This window comes from Urocampus carinirostris, chromosome 2 (genome assembly GCF_059441175.1).
Source record: "Urocampus carinirostris isolate Australia breed hairy pipefish chromosome 2, RoL_Ucar_1.0, whole genome shotgun sequence".
In the NCBI taxonomy this organism is placed as follows: Eukaryota; Metazoa; Chordata; class Actinopteri; order Syngnathiformes; family Syngnathidae; genus Urocampus; species Urocampus carinirostris.
In genome coordinates this window covers 13,640,788-13,661,628 of record NC_142350.1, presented here as the reverse complement: position 1 = coordinate 13,661,628, position 20,841 = coordinate 13,640,788, and the positions used below count along the sequence as shown (strand labels likewise).

The 20,841-nt window shown below is 39.7% G+C and overlaps 1 protein-coding gene across 3 annotated transcripts in view; it reads right to left on the bottom strand.

The window, feature by feature from the left end:
* The window catches only part of khdrbs3 (KH domain containing, RNA binding, signal transduction associated 3), a 149,729-nt gene extending 138,755 nt beyond the window's left edge, over positions 1 to 10,974 (bottom strand). For 2 of the 3 annotated variants that reach the window (XR_015849762.1, XM_088328998.1), the window contains exon 1: positions 10,602 to 10,974. Coding sequence is in view for 1 of the 3 variants with exons in the window: in XM_088328998.1 (XP_088185124.1) it covers positions 10,602 to 10,692 (91 nt within the window). In the remaining 2 variants the exon portion in view is untranslated. The remainder of the gene's footprint in view (positions 1 to 10,601) is intronic. The other variant, XM_088328999.1, reaches the window with a different exon arrangement.
* Between the last annotated feature and the right edge of the window lie 9,867 nt (positions 10,975 to 20,841).

The following is a 20,841-nucleotide window of genomic DNA, read 5'->3' as shown; positions in this document are numbered from 1 at the left end:
GGGGCATAACATATACTATATACTGTATGTGTATATCTATTGTGCCAAAAATAAGTTAAAAAATAACAGATGAGCAATAGATTCCGTAATCTGGCAAGGATCTTACTCCGAACAAAAAGAAAAAAAAGAAAAGTTGTTTTTTTAGGACATCTTGTCTCGTAGGTTTGATTGAGAGTCTGCTCTTGTAAAGAGCCTGAGGCCGTGCCAGCAAATTTGACAGTCTCGACAGCTGAATCCATGAGATGAGCACATAAGGAGATTTTGCAACAAATGACGATTGTGTCTTCGCAATATGTTCAAGGTTCGTTTGGACATCAAGAGTGGTGCTCAAACGGAAACAAACATAGCCCAGACAAACGTATATACTTCAAGAATATACTTCTCTGACAGCCAATATAAGAAAATTGATTGTAGGGAATGTTATATTGGACAAAACATTCAGTACTATGATAGATACGGTGTGTATGTATGAAATCTATTACTGTACTGTATGATTTTTCACTTGAGTGGCTTAAATGTCCAGCACAGGTTGCAATGAAATCTTTGTGTCTGCTTTCTACTTGCATTAATGCAGTTGACAGCGTCAGCTGGAATACATGAAGGGACTAGGGGGATGAGTATTTTAATAAGACAATCCTTTAAAACAGTGGTTCTCAACTGGTCTGAACTGCGGACCCACCATTCCACCCTAATAGCAAACTCAAGAATAAATGTCCACTTCTCTAAAAATGGTTGTTTAGCTAAAACGATGAGCAAAACCAAAAATTACTTCAAGTAATGTATATACTCGCATATAAGCCTTCATTGTCATGATTACTGGTGGGACTCAGCTGTGCCCGCCATTTGGCGCCACCTGCCGTGGGATCTGATTGGCTCCCTGTCACTAGTTGAACTCAGTCCTGTGAATCCCCTGTTGTCAGTCCATCTGCGAACCTCTGTTTTTACAAGGCAAGCCTTTTTTCGACCCTGACCCCCTCCTGTTCCGTTTTTGCTCCCGTTTGTCTCCGACTACGACCCGTTTTGATCCCGACCACGTCTGCTCTCCCGTCCCGACTTACGACCCGTTTTTGATCCCGACCACGTCTTGTCTCACGTCCTGGCTTACGACCCGTTTCTGTCCCCGAACACGTTTTTGCTCTCCTGTCCTAGCAATCGACCAGTTTTTCTGTCCCTGACACCGCCATCGCTCGCTGCGGAAGATCCACGTCCGCGTTCGGAGCACAATCCGAGTATGAGAGCGACTTGCTTCCCGCGTCCAGTGAACACCGGATCATGGGCACAGCCCTTTCTCTTTCCCTCCAATAAAACTTGTGAGAAACGATACGCAAGTGGGTCCTGTTTCCATTCTGGTCCTGACATTCATTGCATAAAAGCGCCTCTCTATAACTTTAAAATAGCCACATACTAAGTTTGTGCCCCAAATATTGATAAAATATGTACATAAACAACAATAAGTTATTAATAGAGACACATAAATAATGCCAGTGATTCGATACTAGGTTTATCTACATGACAAGAAAACTGTAATCAAACAAATGATTTAAGGACATTGTTGACAAGAGAAACTCGCTTTTCTGATTAACAAAGGCCTATATAATCATCCTCACCCCTTTGTTTTTATAGGTTTTATGCTCATATAGCTACAGGAACTGAATTTTCATTAGGCCGTCAAAAATGAGTCACAATGGCAAAGATTGCCTTGAACGGGCTCTTCCCATTTGAGTGAAATGTCTGGTATTGAATGAGTTAACAGCCCAATAATTCCAAAACACACGTATCCATAATAGCGGTAAAAAAATCAATGTGTGTAATCGAGGTGCTATTGGGTTTTCGCAGTTGCCTGCTGGTCCTGGCCTACATTTCCTTCCTGAATCCCAGCGAGGTACAGACTGCAAACGTGCAAACGCACGAGCTCGACTGAATGCCAAGCAGCTAGATGCTAGGTCTCCCCTCTTACAGCAAGTGCACAAGATCAGGCGAGGGTCGAGACGCTAGGTCCAGTCTCTGTGTTTCCAGACCACTCACTGCGCCGCTCCGCCGGCCAGGTATCGGACGATCTTTATCGGCGGCGAGCACTGTTCCCCCCTGAAAACAAATCCCTATCGCTTGCCTTTGATCCCGTGCCAAAGCCGATTTTCTTTCACTTCTGGGCGTTCTAACCCAGGAAGCGTTCCCACTTGGGGCCAAATGCCGACAAGACGAAAAATCTGCGCCACTGTCTTGATGAGACGGAATGCAAAAATTAACGATGGGGAATCTATCTTAGGGGTAAAAAGAGGGTTCTTATCACACAACTGATAGTTAGGAGATTAAGACTGGTTGTTGTTTCGGGGCTTTGAAGGCACTTTAGACAGTGCAAGTTGGCTTTGCACTACTTAAATGTTGCTTAATGAACTGGTTCTCAACTGTTCCGACCTAAAATACTCTCATTGTCACCGTTGCCATGGCACCCAATTGGCCCTGACCATGTGGCGCCATCTGCGGCTCATTGACAGATTGGCTTTCCGTCTATTTAAGCTCAGTGCTCTCATTTTTCCTTTGTCAGTCCGTCAACAAACCTCTACCCCACAAAACATGGGTTTTGACTCGGTCCTGTTTCCTTTTGGCATTTCCTGTCCAATATTCATCTCATTAGCTGCACCGCTTTTCATCAGTAGGGTCGCGGGGGTGCTGGAGCCCATCCCAGCAATCATCGGGCAGTGGGCAGGGGACACCCTGAACTGGTTGCCAGCCAATCGCAGGGCACACAGGGACGGACAACTCACTCGCCCATTCACACCTAGGGACAATTTGGACCGGCCAATTCACCTGAAATGCATGTTTTTAGAATGTGGGAGGAAACCGGAGTGCCCGGAGGAAACCCACGCAAGCACGGGGAGAACATACAAACTCCACACAGGAAGTCTGGAGCTGGATTTTAACCCACACAGGAGGTTCCCATGACTTGAACTGTGCCGCACATGCGCTAACCACTGCGCCGCCGTGCTGCCCCTGTCCGGTATTGTTCCCGTTTATTTTTGTCCTGTTTAATATTGGTTTCCAGTTTCATTCCCGTCTATTTTTGGCCTGTTTATTATTTTCTCCAGTTTTTGTTCCCGTCTAGTTTGTCCTGTTTTATTTCGATATCCTGTTTCATTATCAATACTGTCTGTCCCGTCCTGTGCAGTATTGACCCCATCTGTCCGATATTTACTTGGGCAATTGTTATCGATCTCGTCGGCCTCTGTCTTCCTACCGTTCCACGCGATACTGCTGCCTAACGTGGATGAATCCCCATTTCCCATAAAATAAAAGGCTTGTGTGAGAAACGTCACGCGTTTGGGTCCTGATGCTGTTCTGGTTCATGACACTCATATAAGCCTCATTTGCATATAAGCAACCCTCTAGAACTGCTTTAAAATAGCCACATACTAAAAAAAATTCAAAGTACTAATAAATTGAGTACCACTGGATGTCACTGTAGCCCAACCAAAAACAAGTGCTAAAAAGCTCTATGAAGAATACACACTGCTGAGACTCAAAGTGACCAAACTTCACCATGTTTCTTCTAATTTACTTGTCCAGCCTATTAAATGTTTTTTTAAACCCTTAGAAGCAATATGGCGGACAATGATTTCAGCTCCCTCTAGGTAACCCTCATGTAATGTAAACCTAGGAGTACGTAAGATAGTTAATGTCATTTTGCTTATTATTTAAATCTATACTGTTTTTTTTCTAATGGATAAAGAGTAAATGGTAAATGGTCTGCAGTTATATAGCGGTTTTTAAGTCACAGAAGACCTCCCAAAGCGCTTTACAATGTGCTTCACACTTAGCCATTCACACACACACTCACAAAATGATAGCGGCAACAGCAACCTGCTTAACGGGGGCATTAGTGGTTCAAGTCAAGTTAAGTCAATTTTATTTGCAGAGCTCTTAATCACAAAGAGTCTCAAAGGGCTGCAAAGACCCCCGACTATTGCAAACTACAGACTATTATTACATCATCCCCTGATCTAAAACCTACATGAGGGCACTCTAGTTACTATATTCTTGACTATAAAAATGTATTATTCATTCCACCATTTGTAAATAAAATAACTTTTACAACTACAGAGCTGATTTAAGTTCAGTGTCACCTAAAGTTGTGACGCTTCATGCAGAAAGAGTGTCTCTTTAAGAAGTATATTTACCACTAGGTGGTGCTAAATTAAGGCTTTGTGTGGATGACACCCTAGACTGGATGCCAGCCGATCACAGGGCACCCTTAGAAAAGCACAATTACTCAAAGGAGCAACAATTATATCGTGTTAGGTTATTTCAGTGTTTCCTTTTCACATTTGCACTCCCACCCAAATGAAGTTCGATAAAAAAAGGCACTCATGTAAAGTCCTTTTGAGTGAAGAATTATGTATTTACTGGTCTACACTCTCAGTTTCCAATGCAAACTGCATCTGAAAATAACGTTGTGCCCTAATTAATTTGGAATTCCTACGTCTGTATGCACTCACTGTGCTTGTCAGTAAAATCATCAAGTTGAAAATTATTCAGCAAGATGGCAGAATAATAGCTGTATTAAACAGTGCTCCCTTCCATCTATTGTCTAAGAGTGAGAAAACAGTATTTGCAACTGGTGGCACGCTGTTTTCGACTTTTTTTTTTTACCCCAAATTGCGCTTTTTCTGTAAATTGTGACGGGTAATTCTTGCACATGCTCGTGTTGTCCAACAGAACTCTGTGCTTTAACACAAACTTCAAACAGCATAGAGCACATTTAAGAAAATATAGGGAAAAAAAACCTAAAGTGGAGCCTCTGAATTCAATATACAGGAAAAAAAATCTGTGAGTGTTTTGAGGAATTGCAAAGGAGATTGCACAGAATGCCTGGGTTGTTTTGATATTATTTCTCAACGCTGATTCTTATTTTGACTGCTATGTAACGTTTATATCAGTCACCAATCATGTTGCTTTTTCTCTGATTTCTACACCTTCTAGAGCTGATCTGGATTTTTTTGGTAACTATGGAGATTTAACAAAAAAAGGGCTCAGGTGAGGACTTTTAGAACAGGTTGGAATTTTTGTATCTTGATGGGTCCAGTACTCATCTGTTGTCTCTGCATGTTCAAAAACCATCGACTGCTTCAATTTTTTGAGATCTATAACTTATGCAATATACCAGATGTTTAACAAGATACAAAAGTATCCCGTCAGCTGCATTAACTAGATATATACCATGTAAGGTGATGTGGTCAACCATTTTCTCCTTCACTCCTGCTAAATATATAGATGTAGAGAATTCACACGGGGAAAAAAAATAATAATAATCTCACTCCATTTTCTGATAAATTTACTCACTGTATTTTTTTATGATTCAATATTTGAACATATGGGCAGCTTAACAGCTGAATGGTTAGCGCGTTCGGGGCACAGTTCTGAGGTCATGAGATCAAACCTTCCTGTGTGGAGTTTGCATGTTCTCCCTGTGCTTGCGTGGGTTTCCTTCGGGCACTCCGGTTTCCTCCCACATTCCAAAGACATGCATGTTAGTGAATTGGCCAGTTCAAATTGTTTCTAGGTGTGAATGAGCGAGTGAGTCGTCTGTCCTTGTGTGCCCTGCGACTGGCTGGAAACCGGTTTAGGGTGTCCCCTGCCCACTGCCCGAAAATAGCTGGGATGGGCTCCAGCACCCCCGCGACCCTACTGAGGATAAGCGGTGCAGATAATGGATGGATGGATGCATGGATTTGAACGTATATCAAGCATTTGGCAAAAGACACTGCAAACATTTTTAATCCATCTTGGTAAATCAATTAATTTTTTGGCTAATTTGAATTATATTTTTCTTTTTTTGCAGGGGAAAAAATAAGGATTTCTACAAAAAAATAAACATAAGAAAAACGAGCCAAATTGTTTGATCAGTCAGAGGATTTATAAAATTGATGAATTATTAACTCTTTAAAATGATAAAAAAGTCATGTAAATATACATTCTTAATATTTTCCACTTATTTTCTATTAAAATGTACTTTACATATTTTATAAATTTGAAATGTTATATCTTTTATTTTTATTTTTTTTCAATATTCATTTATTTCTTTGCAATAAGTATTTATGTGGTCAATAGCTGTGAACAGGAGTGAATGAGTTAATAATGTATGCTTGGTGAACCAAACATATCATAATTCAATGTAATCGTATGTGCCCTCATCTGCTTATGAATTATATCAGCATGGCAAAGCCATTACAGATTTACTGCCTTTCGTCACCAAGAATAATCTACTTTATTCTATGGTCGCATTGCTCTGAGGAGACAGGGCAGTTTTATAAGATTTCTTAACATACATTTCCAATAATTTGACTGCATTTGGTAGAATAATCTTGCATTCAACTATTCTAGTCTTTAGTGTCAATTAAATGCTACATATATCGACCTATCTCCAATTGACTGAATAAAAAGGACCCCGTCTGCATCACAATACATGTATTCGGCATACCCGCTCCCTTCTCAACCAAGTATGCAGATTATACGAGGTCAAAAGAAGCAATTCTGGATGTAGCTGTTGGCCATGATTATTCAGAAAAGGAACGAGTATGCATACAGTAGCTGGGAAGGATGCAAACAAACTCTGCCTTACTTTTCAAGAGTCTCTTTTATGGCCCTTAAGGAACTCGACTTGGGGAAGAAGCAGCAACATGGGACAAACAGAAGAGCAAGAAAGCATGAATTAGTTAGTGAATGTTTACACTGGACAGGAGCCTACTGCATGAGGGTTCTACAGGCGATGCAGAGGGAAATATTGAGTCACAGTCAGGAAAAACAAAGAACTGGAAGGGGTTTTGGATAACATTTTCGACCAACTGATTCACTATGATTACCTAAAGGGACAGCGTGTATTATGTGACCAGCAGATGTCGCTGTTTGGTGTAGTGTTTGGGTCAGCAACGAGCAGCTCTGGAGCCTCATGCGACTCTTTGGCGTTCCGTAGTGGCTTCCTGATGCTTTTTTAAAAAGGTTTGATAATGGAAAGTTATATGATTTCTTTAGGGGGACAAACATGGCATATTCTTAACATTTTCAAATTAATATAAATATATAAAATATATGTTTAGACTACTGTGTTGCCTTCCTTGTAAGGCCTATACAAAGCTTTAAATTGATATGTTTTGGGGATTTTTCTTTTTTTAATGAATGAAGTTTATTTTTTTATTTTTTACCATTAGGGGATGCGAAATACACACATGGCTTATGGATCACTGATTCCTAAACAGCCAGAGTTGTAGGGGCCCCATTTCCTGCAGTGTGTCCTGGGCAGGTACACACTCTCCAGGCAGTTTTTTGGAGAGGATATGGGTTTGCTACCCCACGTAAAACAGATAATACTAGTTTCCATGGTTATGAGTAGCAGGAGAAGCCTCCTGATCTGACTCAGATCCAGCAGCTTCATCATTTGGTCACCGTTCTTTTTCCGTGAACAGTGTCACCCCGAATTTCAAAGATACCATGTAAATTATAACTATAGCCTTATCCCCCTTGTTTTATAACCTTATCTTCTCTGTTCCTTTATCTTCTTGGCTCATACCTCACTGTGAATGTGTAAAACTGGAGTGTCATGCCCAATTTCGTTGTCACAATATGTTAACCCATTTTGTAACAATGACAATAAAGGTATATTCTATTCTATTCTATTCTATTCTATTCTATTCTATTCTATAAACCAGACCTGGGCAATTGCGAGCAGTGGCATTTTTTATTTGAATAGCAACAATATATCTTAAATCACAAGGGGTAAAGTACATTGCGTCATTTTTGGCTTTCATACTTTTGTTGAAAAATTAACGTTGCGGTGATGACATTAAATTCTATGCTTTTTTCAATAGGTCTACACGGTCCACAAAAAAAAAAAAAAAAAAAATTTGTTTGGGGGTCACAAAAAAAATCCCCAAATAAGTGTCATAATGAATGCAACAGCATATCTATCTGTTTTAGCTAAAAAAGGTTCCACAAGTGTGCTTTCAAAATGGTTGGCAAATAAGGGGTAGACCACAAGTTAGAAGATGCCCTTGCAATATCCATTGCAGCCTGCTCATCCTGAAACGGGGATTACCTCTGGTTTTGAGTTTTTCCTTGCCGTCATTTAGGTTTTAGAACAGGGGATGCTGTAACAGTGCTCTGTTGTTTGTATAGTCTGTGTTATGTGCAGCTCTTTGAGACTTCATTTGATAAATGGCTATACAAACAAACATGACTTGATTTTGTGACATATTAAAGGCACAGGTACAAGTCTTTAATTTCTGCACTTTGTTTAAGGTCATTTAATGTAAATAAATTCATCTCGGAGCCCTGCTACTCAAAGAACATCTTATAAATCTCATTTGGCCTACAAGATGCAGGAGGCTGAAGAACTGATTTTTAAAGGTTGTTGTTTTTTCTGTGTCTGTATTTTTTAAAATATTAACTTCTTAGTAAATGTTCATTTTAGCTGACAAGAAGAGGCCCACTACTAGACACTAGTGTCGTTTGTTTTCATTTACATATATGATCGTTATTAGGGTTTATAAACCTTTTTTTCATGGACAAATTCAAGCACCTTCCAGGACCTTCACCGACATTTTTCTTAAATCTCTCCAGTACCATTAATAGAAGAAATCTGGTGTTGGACATGTATTTTGCAGAGTCACAAATTTATCTGTGCTTCACTTAGCAATGTTTATTCTTGCGTGTGAGTAAATCACAAATATATCTACTTTCGAGAAAAAATCTCTCCACATAGAGGTGTTAGGTATAATTGTAATATGTAGTTTCCGATTTCTGTTGCAGGAAGTTTTTTCTAATTACAACTTACTACTGGGAATCATTACCTTATTTTATTTCATGGCCCATAATACATGTCTTTAATTGTTCGTAATCATTGCACTAATACACATTTCATAGTGAAATAAAAGTATTTGCAGGTGTGAGGTAAATAGAAGAAAAGAGACGAAGAAAGAAAGAAATACAGCAATTCAGAGGCAGAGGAAGAGAGAAAAGAGAGCTGCCCTCTTAGGTGCGATCCATAGGAATGTGATAAAGCTTCGTAGGACAAGTCTATACAAACTAATGCCAGCCTCCGTTAATCAGGAAGGAAGAAGAAATGCAATGGAAAAGGAAACCGCCAGAGAGCAGTTTCAGCGTCCTTTTTAAGCAGACTTGTTGAGAAACAAGGCAACAATTTCAAGCATTTACAAGCACTTCACCCAAAATCCAGGCTCTTATTAATCCTTAAAAACACAGTATTAAAATACAAGCAGTTTCAAGGATTATGAACACCTGTACCAACCCTTAATATTATTTTATATTCAACTTATATAAAAAACTAAAATAAAAAAACCTTTATTTTGTTGTGGGCTGTTTGGTGTCTGGTTACAGCACTATGAATTATCTTTTGTATGAAATGGAACAACATCATTTTGCATTGCCACGTTTTATTTATAACCTTTTTTGTGTAAGAGCGAAGTACATGAGAATTAAATGTTGGCATGCCTTCACATAATGTAGATTTTTTTATAAACAATGTGCATTTTGAGGGTTTCAGTGCAGGATTACCTGTTCATGCATTTATCTTTTTTATAGATCTTTTAAAGCACCACAGTTTTCTGTGTATGGAAACAGTCAAACACAAGCTTTCCTGTGTTGGATTTCAGCCAACCATGCCTAGACAGAAGTTGATGGAGCAGTGTTTTTCGATTTATTTATTTTTTAGCCAAATCACACTTTTTTCATTGTAGAAGTTTCGAGGCAAAAAAAAAACAACAGTTTTATGTATTTATTTTAAAGAGTAACTATCATGTTACTCAAATTGACCGCAAAACGTTATTCTTATTTTTGGGGGTCACCGTTTCTCAGGTTTATCATCCTGGTAAAAAATGTTTTTTATTTTACTATGATATTCTCAATGAAACATTTTATTTCAAACATATCAAATCAAGTCTTACTCTATGTTTATGTATTTTCACAAAGAAATGAATACTTGAGAAATTACGAATAGGGGAAAAGGATCTGCCTTTGGAATAAGAAATGGTATAATATGCTTTAACTTTTCTTATGTTTCTGTTTTTTAGTAAAATCATAAAGTACAAATTAAAATCCGAGACATTACTTGCAATATTTTTTATTTGATTTGATTTATTATTTTCAAAGTGCTACGTCAAACAAGCTAAAACATAAATGTCTCTGACCTCCATACTACGCAGAGAATTAGTTTATGAAAAAGTAACCAGCTGCCACAATGTTTAATCTTTTATCATTTATTTTGTTTTTATTTGTTTTATTTTCACTATTATGTGTGTCCCTGTATTTGGCGTTTTGAGTTGTTGGGGGAGAAACAAGGGGATTCGATTTTCGTATTGTGCACTGAATGTTTTTATACAACACTTTGAGTTGCAATGATGAAACTTGATGCGATAAACAAACGCATGTGTTTTTTTATGCATTTAAAACCCAAAACGGGTCATTGGAGACCCTAACACAAGAGGAGGGTAATGGAAAGATATCCCAGATGATTAAGGCACAATTTGATTTCCGACATGTTTATAACCAATTAAGACAACATGGTGCCCGTTGTTGAACAGTCAAAGCCTTACCTTGTTCCAGAAGCCGCAAAGAGTGCTGGAAAGCCGGATCCAGCATTTCCTTCTCCGCTTGAAGCTCCGGTAAGTACTGTTCGCTCCCCATGACGTCCTTCAACCCCCGCAGCCACACCAAAAAACCTCTTCAGGTGGACTTCGAGGTAAACTTGAACGCGCTTTTTGCGGTTCCGACGAGCGTGGTCCCACAAAAATGAGAAAATGATTCTTTTGGCAAAGCACTAGAAGAGCGTAATGTTCTTCCCCTGCGGTCATGCGCACCACTGCAAAAGGTAGGGAGAAATACGTGCTTCGACTGTATGTATCGTTTTATTCCATGAAAGATGAGCTTCTTATGTGCACCCTTCTCTTCAGTTATATTGTTGTGTGCTCGGAGCTCACTCTTTGCCGGTCCAGCGGCGAAAAAAAGGCACGAGGCTTCCTGATTGGACGTCAACGCAAAGGGAGGCGGGGTTAAAGGAAGCAACTGTCCACGGTCCTGAACCTCTTCAGTTCCTACAATAAGTTTGAATCGAAATGTTTTTTTTATTGTCATTGGATACAACGTAGTCAACAATATATGCAACGAGATTGGACATAGTACTCCAGGGTAAACATGTAATAAATACATACAAAATAAAAAAGGTAGAGAAAAAAATATTTACAACGTAGTGCTTAGAGACTCGCCTAAGTTATAATAGTGAAATGTTTGTAGATGAAAAATAATAGTTCACCATAAAAATAGAACAATTAAATGAAGTGTAATAACATTAAATAGCAATCGAATCCCCCGAAAAAAAATGTACACAGTGGCGGGCTTTAAGGACCAGAAAAGAGTTATTTGCTGGCCCAAAAATATCTGAATCATTTGATGTAATAAGAGTTCGTCCAAGGATACTGTTTAAGTATTTAAATTTGTTTGTCAACCTTCTTTCATTGCTTTTCTCACTGGTTCCGCTGCTTCCAGAGGTGTGATTTTTTATTCAAGCTTTTAACCAACCACAGTTCAGCCATCACTTGTTGCCATTCTCAATAATCTGCCCAGAGGCCTTCACAAAGATTCCAGAAGGCCGTGTGACATAACATTAGTTTTCAATAGAGTTGTCAGTTGGGCCAATCAGAGTTTGAGTTGCTGTGGTCACTACTAGGCCTTCTCCTTAACAGCCTTGATGTTGGTGGACCAGGAGAGGTCATCAGAGATATGCACGCCAAGAAAAGAAGATTGGGGAAGATGGAAATTGTCTTTTTTGTAGCAGTAAAAATAGTATCATCATATATCATAGACAACATGTGCCGTTAGATGGACAACACATTCGACTCAATGCTATTTGATGGATGGTCGCAGCGGAATCGGGTCGCCTTTGGGACAGCCCGCTGGGATGATAATCCCGCCTCTGTGATTAAGAGCCATAAATCAGATGCAGGCGATTGAGTGTGTTTATTTTTTTAATTTCACAAGAACTGTATGCACTTATGCCTCGGTTATCGCAGTCAATGGGGATAAAAACACACTGCAAAAAGTGAAAGTTTGCAGAGTAGCCTCAGACTTTCAAAAAAAAAACAAGGGTCAGACTTACCTCAAGATGACATCCTTACCAACAGAGTTCTACAAATCAATCACAGAACAAACAATTGCAGTTGAATGATTTGTCTTTCTTGTCATTATACAAAAGTAAAATAAAATTAGATAGCTTCTTTCGGTGTAAAAAGGTGATTTAGAGAGCACATCCGCTATCCTTGGTTTGAGCCAGGTCTCCTCAATAACTAAAATACAACCTTCACAAATGTAGCGGTATACCACAAGTTGTATCTCCAGGTCTTTCGTTTTGTGTGTAATGGATCTGGCATGGATGAGATAAAGGCTCCGCAGGCGCAGCTTGTAAGTGTTGTTACATAGCTTAGCCGTTGCAGTAGCCCGGACCTTCAGCCTCGCCATTGCCTTCTCTCCTGACGCCGCCCTCTCGTGATTACCATTGCTTTGCGTACTTCTGGCTTTCCCAAGAGGCCAATTTCATTAAACGATCATTTTCAATGTAATGAGCTACTTAAAGTTAGCGGTCGAGTTTTGTTTCAGGTAGACAGGACACATTCACTTTTACATCCGTTCTCCTCTATGACAGACAGCATACACCAGCCTATCACAGTCGTGCACGCAGTCGCGACCACCCAACACACAAAGCTATAGGGCCCCGCCGCCTTGCTAGCAGGTACCCTGCGCTGTCTGTTCAGAACACGATGCACAATACGTTGATATCAATGACTAGGGGGACGATTGAATTTATAATCTGTGATAACCAGAGCGCGAAGTAACGAGAGGTTACTGCATTCCTTGCACAAAGCCTTTCAAAGAACAGCTAACGTGTAATAACCTACTCTGAATTAACAACCCAAATTCTCGTGAACGCTGCAATTGTCCACTTTGCTTGTTGAGAACATTGATTGTTTGTAATTGTACGGACATTTTGTCAATACCTCTCGGAGAATCCAATCACCTTCTCGGGGGTCAGGCAGGCTTTACTCACGGCCGTGTTTCTGAATTAATGAAAGGGGAAAACAGAGGTTGTTATACTCGAATGCAACCCCGAGCTATGGATTTCTCATGCACAAGCTATCTACAGTGCTTTGCAAAAGTATTGACCCCCAAGAACTTTTTGACGTATCATTAGATTTCAGGCTTTAAACTTATAGATGAAAAAACATCAAAAAAGGTTCTCGGAATCCACAATCGTGAAAAGATACCAAAAATAATCAAAAATTGGTATCGTGCTAGCAAAAAAAAAAAAGAAGAAGAAAGTAAAGTATGGGTTTCAAAATCATTGGCCGCCTTTGAGTTAATACTTTGTGCAACCTCCTTTTGCTGTGATCACACTATCAACCTTCCAAGTCTTCTGGGGTATGTGTATCTAGGTATTGCACATCTTAAAATAGTAATATTTGCCCATTCTTCTTTACAAAACAGCTCAAGTTTCTTGGATGATTGGATGATGATCGTTTGTGCATTTTTCCGATCTCTCCACAAATCCTTAATAGGGTTGATGTTTGGATTTTGCTTTGGTCATTCTAAAACATTGACATCGTAAATGTTCAACTATCCAATTGTAGATTCAATGTTTAAGGGTTGTTGTCTTGTTGGAAGGTGAATCTGTGCCCCATACTCAGGTCTCTTGCAGACACCAACATATTTTCAGCCAGAATCGCCCTCTATTTGGCTCCATTCATGGTGCCATCAACCGTAAAAATATTCCAATTCCCTGCTGAAGAAAAGCAACCCAAGAGCATGATGTTACCACTTCCATGTTTGACAGTGGGGATGGTGTTTCCAAGAAGATGTGCAACGCCAAACGTTATGTTCTGCATTCAGCCCAAAAAAGTTCAATTTTAGTCTGTCCAAAGCACCTTGTTCCACAAGTAGCTTTTTGTGAACACCAAACCGGCCTTTTTAGTGTATTAATTATTCTGGGAGGATGAGCCGGGCGTCTGCCTGGGCGATGGCCTGGAGAAGGCCGGCAGAGTGGAGGGGTAGGGTGAGCGCGGCAAAGTGCCTTAGCGGCGCATGCTCCCATACCTGACCTGACCTGACCTGATTTATTCTGGCCACTCTTTCATGAAAGGCATATTTATGCAGAGTATAACCGATACCAGCTCAGTGGTGTAAGCTTACAGGTCATCTTTAGTGTTTAAGGGCCTCTTGTTTGCTTCTCTGATTTCTCTTTTTTTTGTCCATTGTTTAGAGGGAGAGCCAGGTATTGGTAGGACGCACAGTGCTCTGGGAAATGTGTAAATATTGCCAAATATTATTGTATCTCATTCCTTCTTCAAACTTTTCCACAACGTAATCCCTGACCTGCTTGGTGGGTTCTTTGGTCTTCATAATGCTGGCTGTTCTCCAGTGTCTTCCTCACAGACATCTGAGTCCATCACAGAGTCGTTGCATGTAAACAGAGACTTGCAGTTGCACTCTGTTTGTCACTGTTAGCCATTTAGTTTGACATTGGATCATTCAGAGGCCATCGGGAAATTTCTGGAGTGAGTTGGTTGAGCTGGGGAGAGAACAGGCAGCGGATATTTTTCAACACATAAGGTTATTTTAATGTAAATGAATTATAAAATGTTGAAATCATTTGGTTCTACTTCGCAATTGGGTCTCACATGTTGTTATTTCTTGGAAAGTATGTTCACTCTTTTAGGTTTGAAGTTTGAAGCCTGAAATGACAAAAAGTTCTTGAGAGGGGCAATACTTTCACTAGGCACTGTATGTCTTACACAGTGAAAAAACATAACAATCCTATTGATATATGTGGAGGATTCTGAAGCAGTATCAGGTGGGCGGACATCTGTATCAGTATCTGTAGCCCTAGCACTGGTTACATAATTGCCTTGTATTCGTCTTCTCTTCATACACAGCAAAATCACCAGTGTTAAATAAACACCAGAAAAGTATTGATGTGCGTTTACATATTTTAATACTTTTTAAAGTGTTACTATTCCCCCCGGAGAACAATGTTGATACATCATGGGTGTCAAACATGTTGTAGGCGGGCCCAATCATGGGTTTTATCCGGCTCATGAGAAAACACCAAAGGAAGCACAAGAGGAAAAAAACCTGTAGTTCGAAATATGTCCACTTGGTGCCACCAAAGCCAGGCACCACTCCCGTAACAACTCGAGCTGTAGGTTTTCCTCTCTCTCTCCCGTTTTCTTGCTTTTTATCTTTCTCACTCGCTATCTTAAGCTCTGTTTTTTCTTTTTTATTGATGTTTTTTTCTCTCCCTTTCTCTCACTCTTTCTCCCTCTCTACTTCTCTCTCACTCTCTCTATTTCTTTCTTTCTGTATTTATTATTCTTTATCTCTTTTTCTTTATTTCTATCTCTCTCTTTCTCTCTCCCTCAATTGCTGTATTATTATGTATTTTCTCTTGCATTCTTTAGTTTTTTTATGTATTTATTTCTTTTTTATGTATTTCTTTTATTGTGTTTTCTGTTTTTATTTGTCTTTATTTCTTTCTTCCTTTTTTACCCTCAGTTTTTTTTCTCGATGTATCTGTCTTGTTCTTTGAAATGATCTGCATTTATATAGCGCTTTTCAAGTCAAGACTTCCCAAAGCGTTTAACAGTGTGCTTCACATTTCCCAATAGCGGCCGTGCAGCCATGTAAGGCGCTAACCTGCTTATTGGGGGTAATAGGGGTTCAGTGTCTTACCCAAGGACATTTCGACATGTAACACGGAGGAGCCGGGATTCGATTCTCTCTCTCTCTCTCTCTCTCTCTCTCTTATTTCTCCCTCTTTCTTGCTTACACTCTCTTTCTTTTTTCTTTCTTTACTTATCTGTCACATACAGTAATTGATTGTGCCTGCGCAGCAGACGAGTTATTACGGTAGAGAGAGAACGCGTGGAGTCTGGGAGATGTTTGTAACCTAGCGAAGAAGCTACATCGTGTTCTGTAAATAAACAAAGTTCATGTTGAGTTTAAAGAGGACTCCGTCCATCTTTTACATTATCTATTTTTATTCGTTATCTCTTTTTCTTTATTTTAATTTCTCCCTTTTCTCTCTCCCTTTGCCTCGCAACTGCTGTATTTCTTTCTATCTTTCTTCCGTCCTCTGTGTTCTTCTGTTTCCCCGACTCTGTATCTCTCAATCTTTTTCTCTATATTTATCTATCTGGTTCTCCCTCCCCCCTCCTCTCTCTATTCCTTTCCTTATTTATTTTGAATGTGCTAGTACGGCCCTATGCGAGAATGTTTTTTTCCACCATGCAGCCTCCGAGCTAAAATGAGTTTGTTACCCCTGATTTAATTGGTAAAGAGATTGAGATTGGCACCACCAGGGGGCGCCACGCCCCCCTCACCATGTTGTTACCTCGAACCGCTGTCACGACTCTCCACACTTTCCTCTCGGGGATACGAGCGATTCGCCGCAAAGAGAAGCGCATTATGAATCAGCTTACTTTTTAATCTCTACCGGAGACCATTAAAAACCAGCTCAAATGCGCTAATCTCCCATGCCGGGAAGCACTTTTATTTATAGAGATGTTCGCCATCTGTTGCGCCCCCTGTCTTCCTAAACAACGAGGAAGAAAGGGTCATCGTCTGATCAAAGCCCCCTCCCGGGATATTTGTATTTATGTCCCAGAAGGCCACGAGCAGCAGCTTCATGAGGAATTTCCTGTCGGCTGCGAGAAGAATAGTGGGGCCCCAAATGCTGTCTTGTTCTCAACATGGGGAAAAGGGCCTCTTGGCCTATAGTGATGGCTGTCCACCGACCAAACTGCTCTATCTATAAGTCGGCTCTTGAAGTTAACGGTGAGAACTGGCTCTTTACTGATAGAGTTATCGTTCTCTCTCTCTCTCTCTCTCTCTCTCTCTCTCTCTCTCTCTCTCTCTCTCTCTCTCTCTCTCTCTCTCTCTCACTCTCTCTCTCTCACTCTCTCTCTCTCTCTCTCTCTCTTTCTTTTACCCTCTTACTCTCTCTCTCTCTCTCTTTACTATCTCTTTTTGCTATCTATCTCTTTATCTTTCAATCGTTTTCTTTCTCTTTCATTCTCTCTTTCTACTCTCTTCCGTTCACTCTCGTCCCTCATCATTGTTTTCTATCACTATGTCTCTATTTCTGTTTTGCTCCCTCTCTCCTTCTTTGTTCTTTTCATATTATCTCTCTCCCCTTTCTGTCATTTCTTCCACTCTTTCTCTGTCCTCATCTTGCTTTATCACTCTCTCTTTCTCTCTCTCTCTTTCCCTCTCTTTTCTCTCTCTCTTTTCCTCTATTTCTCTTTTGTCTCTCTTTCTCTTTTTTTTTCTCTTTTTCCCTCTCACCTTTACTCCCTACTCCCTTTACTCTTTTTCTTCCTATCTTTTTTATCCCTCTCTTTCTCTTTTTTGCTCTCTACTGTTCTTTCCATCTCTCTTATTCTCTTTTTCGCTCACTTTTTCATTCCTCTACTTTTGCTTTATCTCACTATTTATTTCTCTATATCTCTTTTGCTCCTTCTGTCCTTCTCTTTATTTTTCTATTTTTTTCTCTCTCTCCCCTTTTGATCAATTTTCTCTCAATCTTTTTCCTTCCCCTTGTTTTGTCTCCTTCTTTACCCCCTTTATGTTGTCTCTTTCCCTCTCTTTTTTCTCTCATTATTTACCTCTGTCTCTTTTTCTTTATTTTTATTTTTCTCTTTCTTTCTCTATTGTGCTCTCACCTTTACTCCAAGTCTTTTTCTTTCTATATTTTTCTTTAACTTTTTTCCTCTTTGCGTTCCTGTTTATATCTGGCATTATCTTTCTCTCTTTTTTGTCTTTTGCTCTTTAACCTTCTCTTTTTGTCTCTCTCTCTTTTCTTCTCTCATCTTTTTTCTTGCTTCCCTTTTCTTCCTTCATTTTACTCTCTCTTGCTTTTTCTCTTTTCTCTTTCTCTATACTCCTCTTGCTTTCTCCCTATCTACTTTTTATCCATCTCTTTTTCTCTATATATATATATTTCTATCTCTCGCGCGCTTTCTTTCTCTTTATCTTGTTTTCTCTCTTTCCCTGTCTCTATCTCTCACTTTTCTCCCGCTTTCATTCTCTTTTTTACTCCGTCTCTCATTCTCCCTCTATTTATTTTTCTCTTTTTCTTTTCCCCACCTTCTCTTTCTCTTTATCTTTCCCTCTTTTATTTTTTACTTTCTCTTTCCCTCTCTTGAATGCGCTCCTGACTTGTGGCGTCATCTCAGCATTGTTTGATGTAAAAAAAAAATCACTGTATATTGAATAAAGGCTATTATATGAAGAAGCATAACACATAGTTTAGCACGTTCGCCTAACACGCTAACGGTTCCCGGTTTGAGACCAGTGCAAACGTATGTCGGCCTGGTGAGGAATGGGCGCTACCAGGCTATACTTGCCCAAGACACAACAGAGGAAATGGTGCCCCTAAATCCTAAGTCCCGATTAATTGAGTGCATAATGTTTCATTTCCATTGGTAGTATATGAAATGAAGCCCCAACAATAATGCAAAGAGCCTTTTGGGAGCCGGAAGAGCGAGTTCTCCCAAAAGCAGGAATTCCCTTCACCCAATATCCCGCTGCGCGCTGCAAAAAGATGTCCAAATTCGTTTTTGCTCGCCCTCATCAATCTGCATCACTTCAAACTCAGATGAGATGCGGGACCTGCGTCGTCATACCCTTTTTAGTGGAAGCAACAAAATAAATGTGAAAATGATAGGCATCTATTCAATTCTGTAATACAAAATCGTTTTACAAGAATGTCGGAGGGACTCCGGGCGCCCTGAAGTGTTTTTTATGCCTGAGCCGTGGCCTTGACAGAGGGACAACACTGCCTTCTACTGGCCGTGTCAAAAACGTTGGAGTTCATTGAAGTAAAACCAACAAAAATGTCACTCACTCTTTTTCTTCAGGACGTGTTTTTATCTGTCTATCTATCCACCCATCCATCTATCTATCCACCCATTCATCTATCTATCCACCCATCTATCCACCTATCCACCTATCTATCTATCTATCTATCTATCTATCTATCTATCTATCTATCTATCTATCTATCTATCTATCTATCTATCTATCTATCTATCTATCTATCTATCTATCTATCTATCTATCTATCTATCTATCTATCTATCTATCTATCTATCTATCTATCTATCTATCTATCTATCTATCTATCTATCTATCTATCTATCTATCTATCTATCTATCTATCTATCTATCTATCTATCTATCTATCTATCTATCTATCTATCTATCTATCTATCTATCTATCTATCTATCTATCTATCCATCCATCCATCCATCCATCCATCCATCCATCCATCCATCTATCCATCTATCTATCGAATTATTATTATTATTTTTTATCTTTACTGTACCCAAGTCAACATCCAGGTCGTGGGACTAGATGGGAATAATAATTGCTTGTTTTTATCCCAATACACTACATAAATCAAATATCCTGGGCAAGTGAAAACAGAACGGAGCTGAGTGTCCTTCACATAAGCATCAACAAAATGTCTGACCATTGTTTTTTTCATAGGACATGGTCGTGGTTTGAAAAGAACATGATCTGTAGAGCGTAAAAAATAAATAAATAAACAAGGAAAAAACACCCACAGCCTTGTCATTATATCCATCTTTATCTTCTTATCTGTCATCTATGTTTATTTTTCACTCTCGTTTTTTTCTATTTATTCTTCTCCATGTCTTCCTTTCCCCTTCCCTTTGTATCTCTCTTGCTCTCTGTATCTCTGTCTCTATTTTATCTCCATCTCCTTCTCTGTCTATCCCCCACTATGTCTCTGGTCATCTTGGAAGGGGGATTGCCTCAAGTGTGGCCTCATGTTCTTTATGTTAAGGTTTTTAAGTTTTTCCTTGCCCTCATGTAGGTTTTATATGGTGTAATAGTAGTCTGTACAGCCTTTTGAGATGATTAGTGATCAAATAAAACAGTAATAACATAAACATGACTTTACTTCACTTCCTCATCCGCCAAAAGGTCTACAGCAGCTCTTCCTCGGCAAAAGTCACCAATCGCACTCGGTGGCTACTAAACAGCGCCATCAGGCAGCCATTCAGCGCAATTATACTGCCAGGGCCCATCCGTCAGTTACATTGATCACGAACGGACGCCTTTTACGTGAGCACGCCCGTCTACCGCCCTGGAAATGTTGTGCAAAAGAAACTTAATGAGAAACTGTCAGCAGTTGCACAGGTAAACAAATCAATGGCACACTGCGGTTCTACCAAGGTCATGACAGCGGTGGACACATGAGTGCTTACATGCACACTCTGCAAAAATACAAGAAAGAGACCCAATAAACTTTGAGGCCCGACTTTTAGCCAAAGCGTTTACAGTATGAAAAACAGAGATTGAGGTTTGGGGGCTCATTTTCCAGTTGAGGGTTGGAATAAGGTTCTTTTGCCCTTTGCTACCATGTCTATGACTATGCAAACATGGATGTGTCAGAGCAAATTGACTGATTCAAAGAGGTGAGACTGAAAGTACAGACAAGAATATACAGTAATCCATCTTTTTATTAAAATACAAACAGTACAAAGAAGGGTTTTCTTGACATGTTGTTTATTGTAGCTCTTCCAGCTGCTGTCAAGACGCCCGTTTCACTATTAAGACTGGACCAGCACTTTCTGCTCTCCATTAGGACTGTCGCCTTCACTCAACGATGGCCTTTCATCACTTCAAATGTCTTTCCATGCGACAAATTCGCAGCAAAAAACACAACCCCCACGGTCAAACAGAAAACAAAACAAAACACG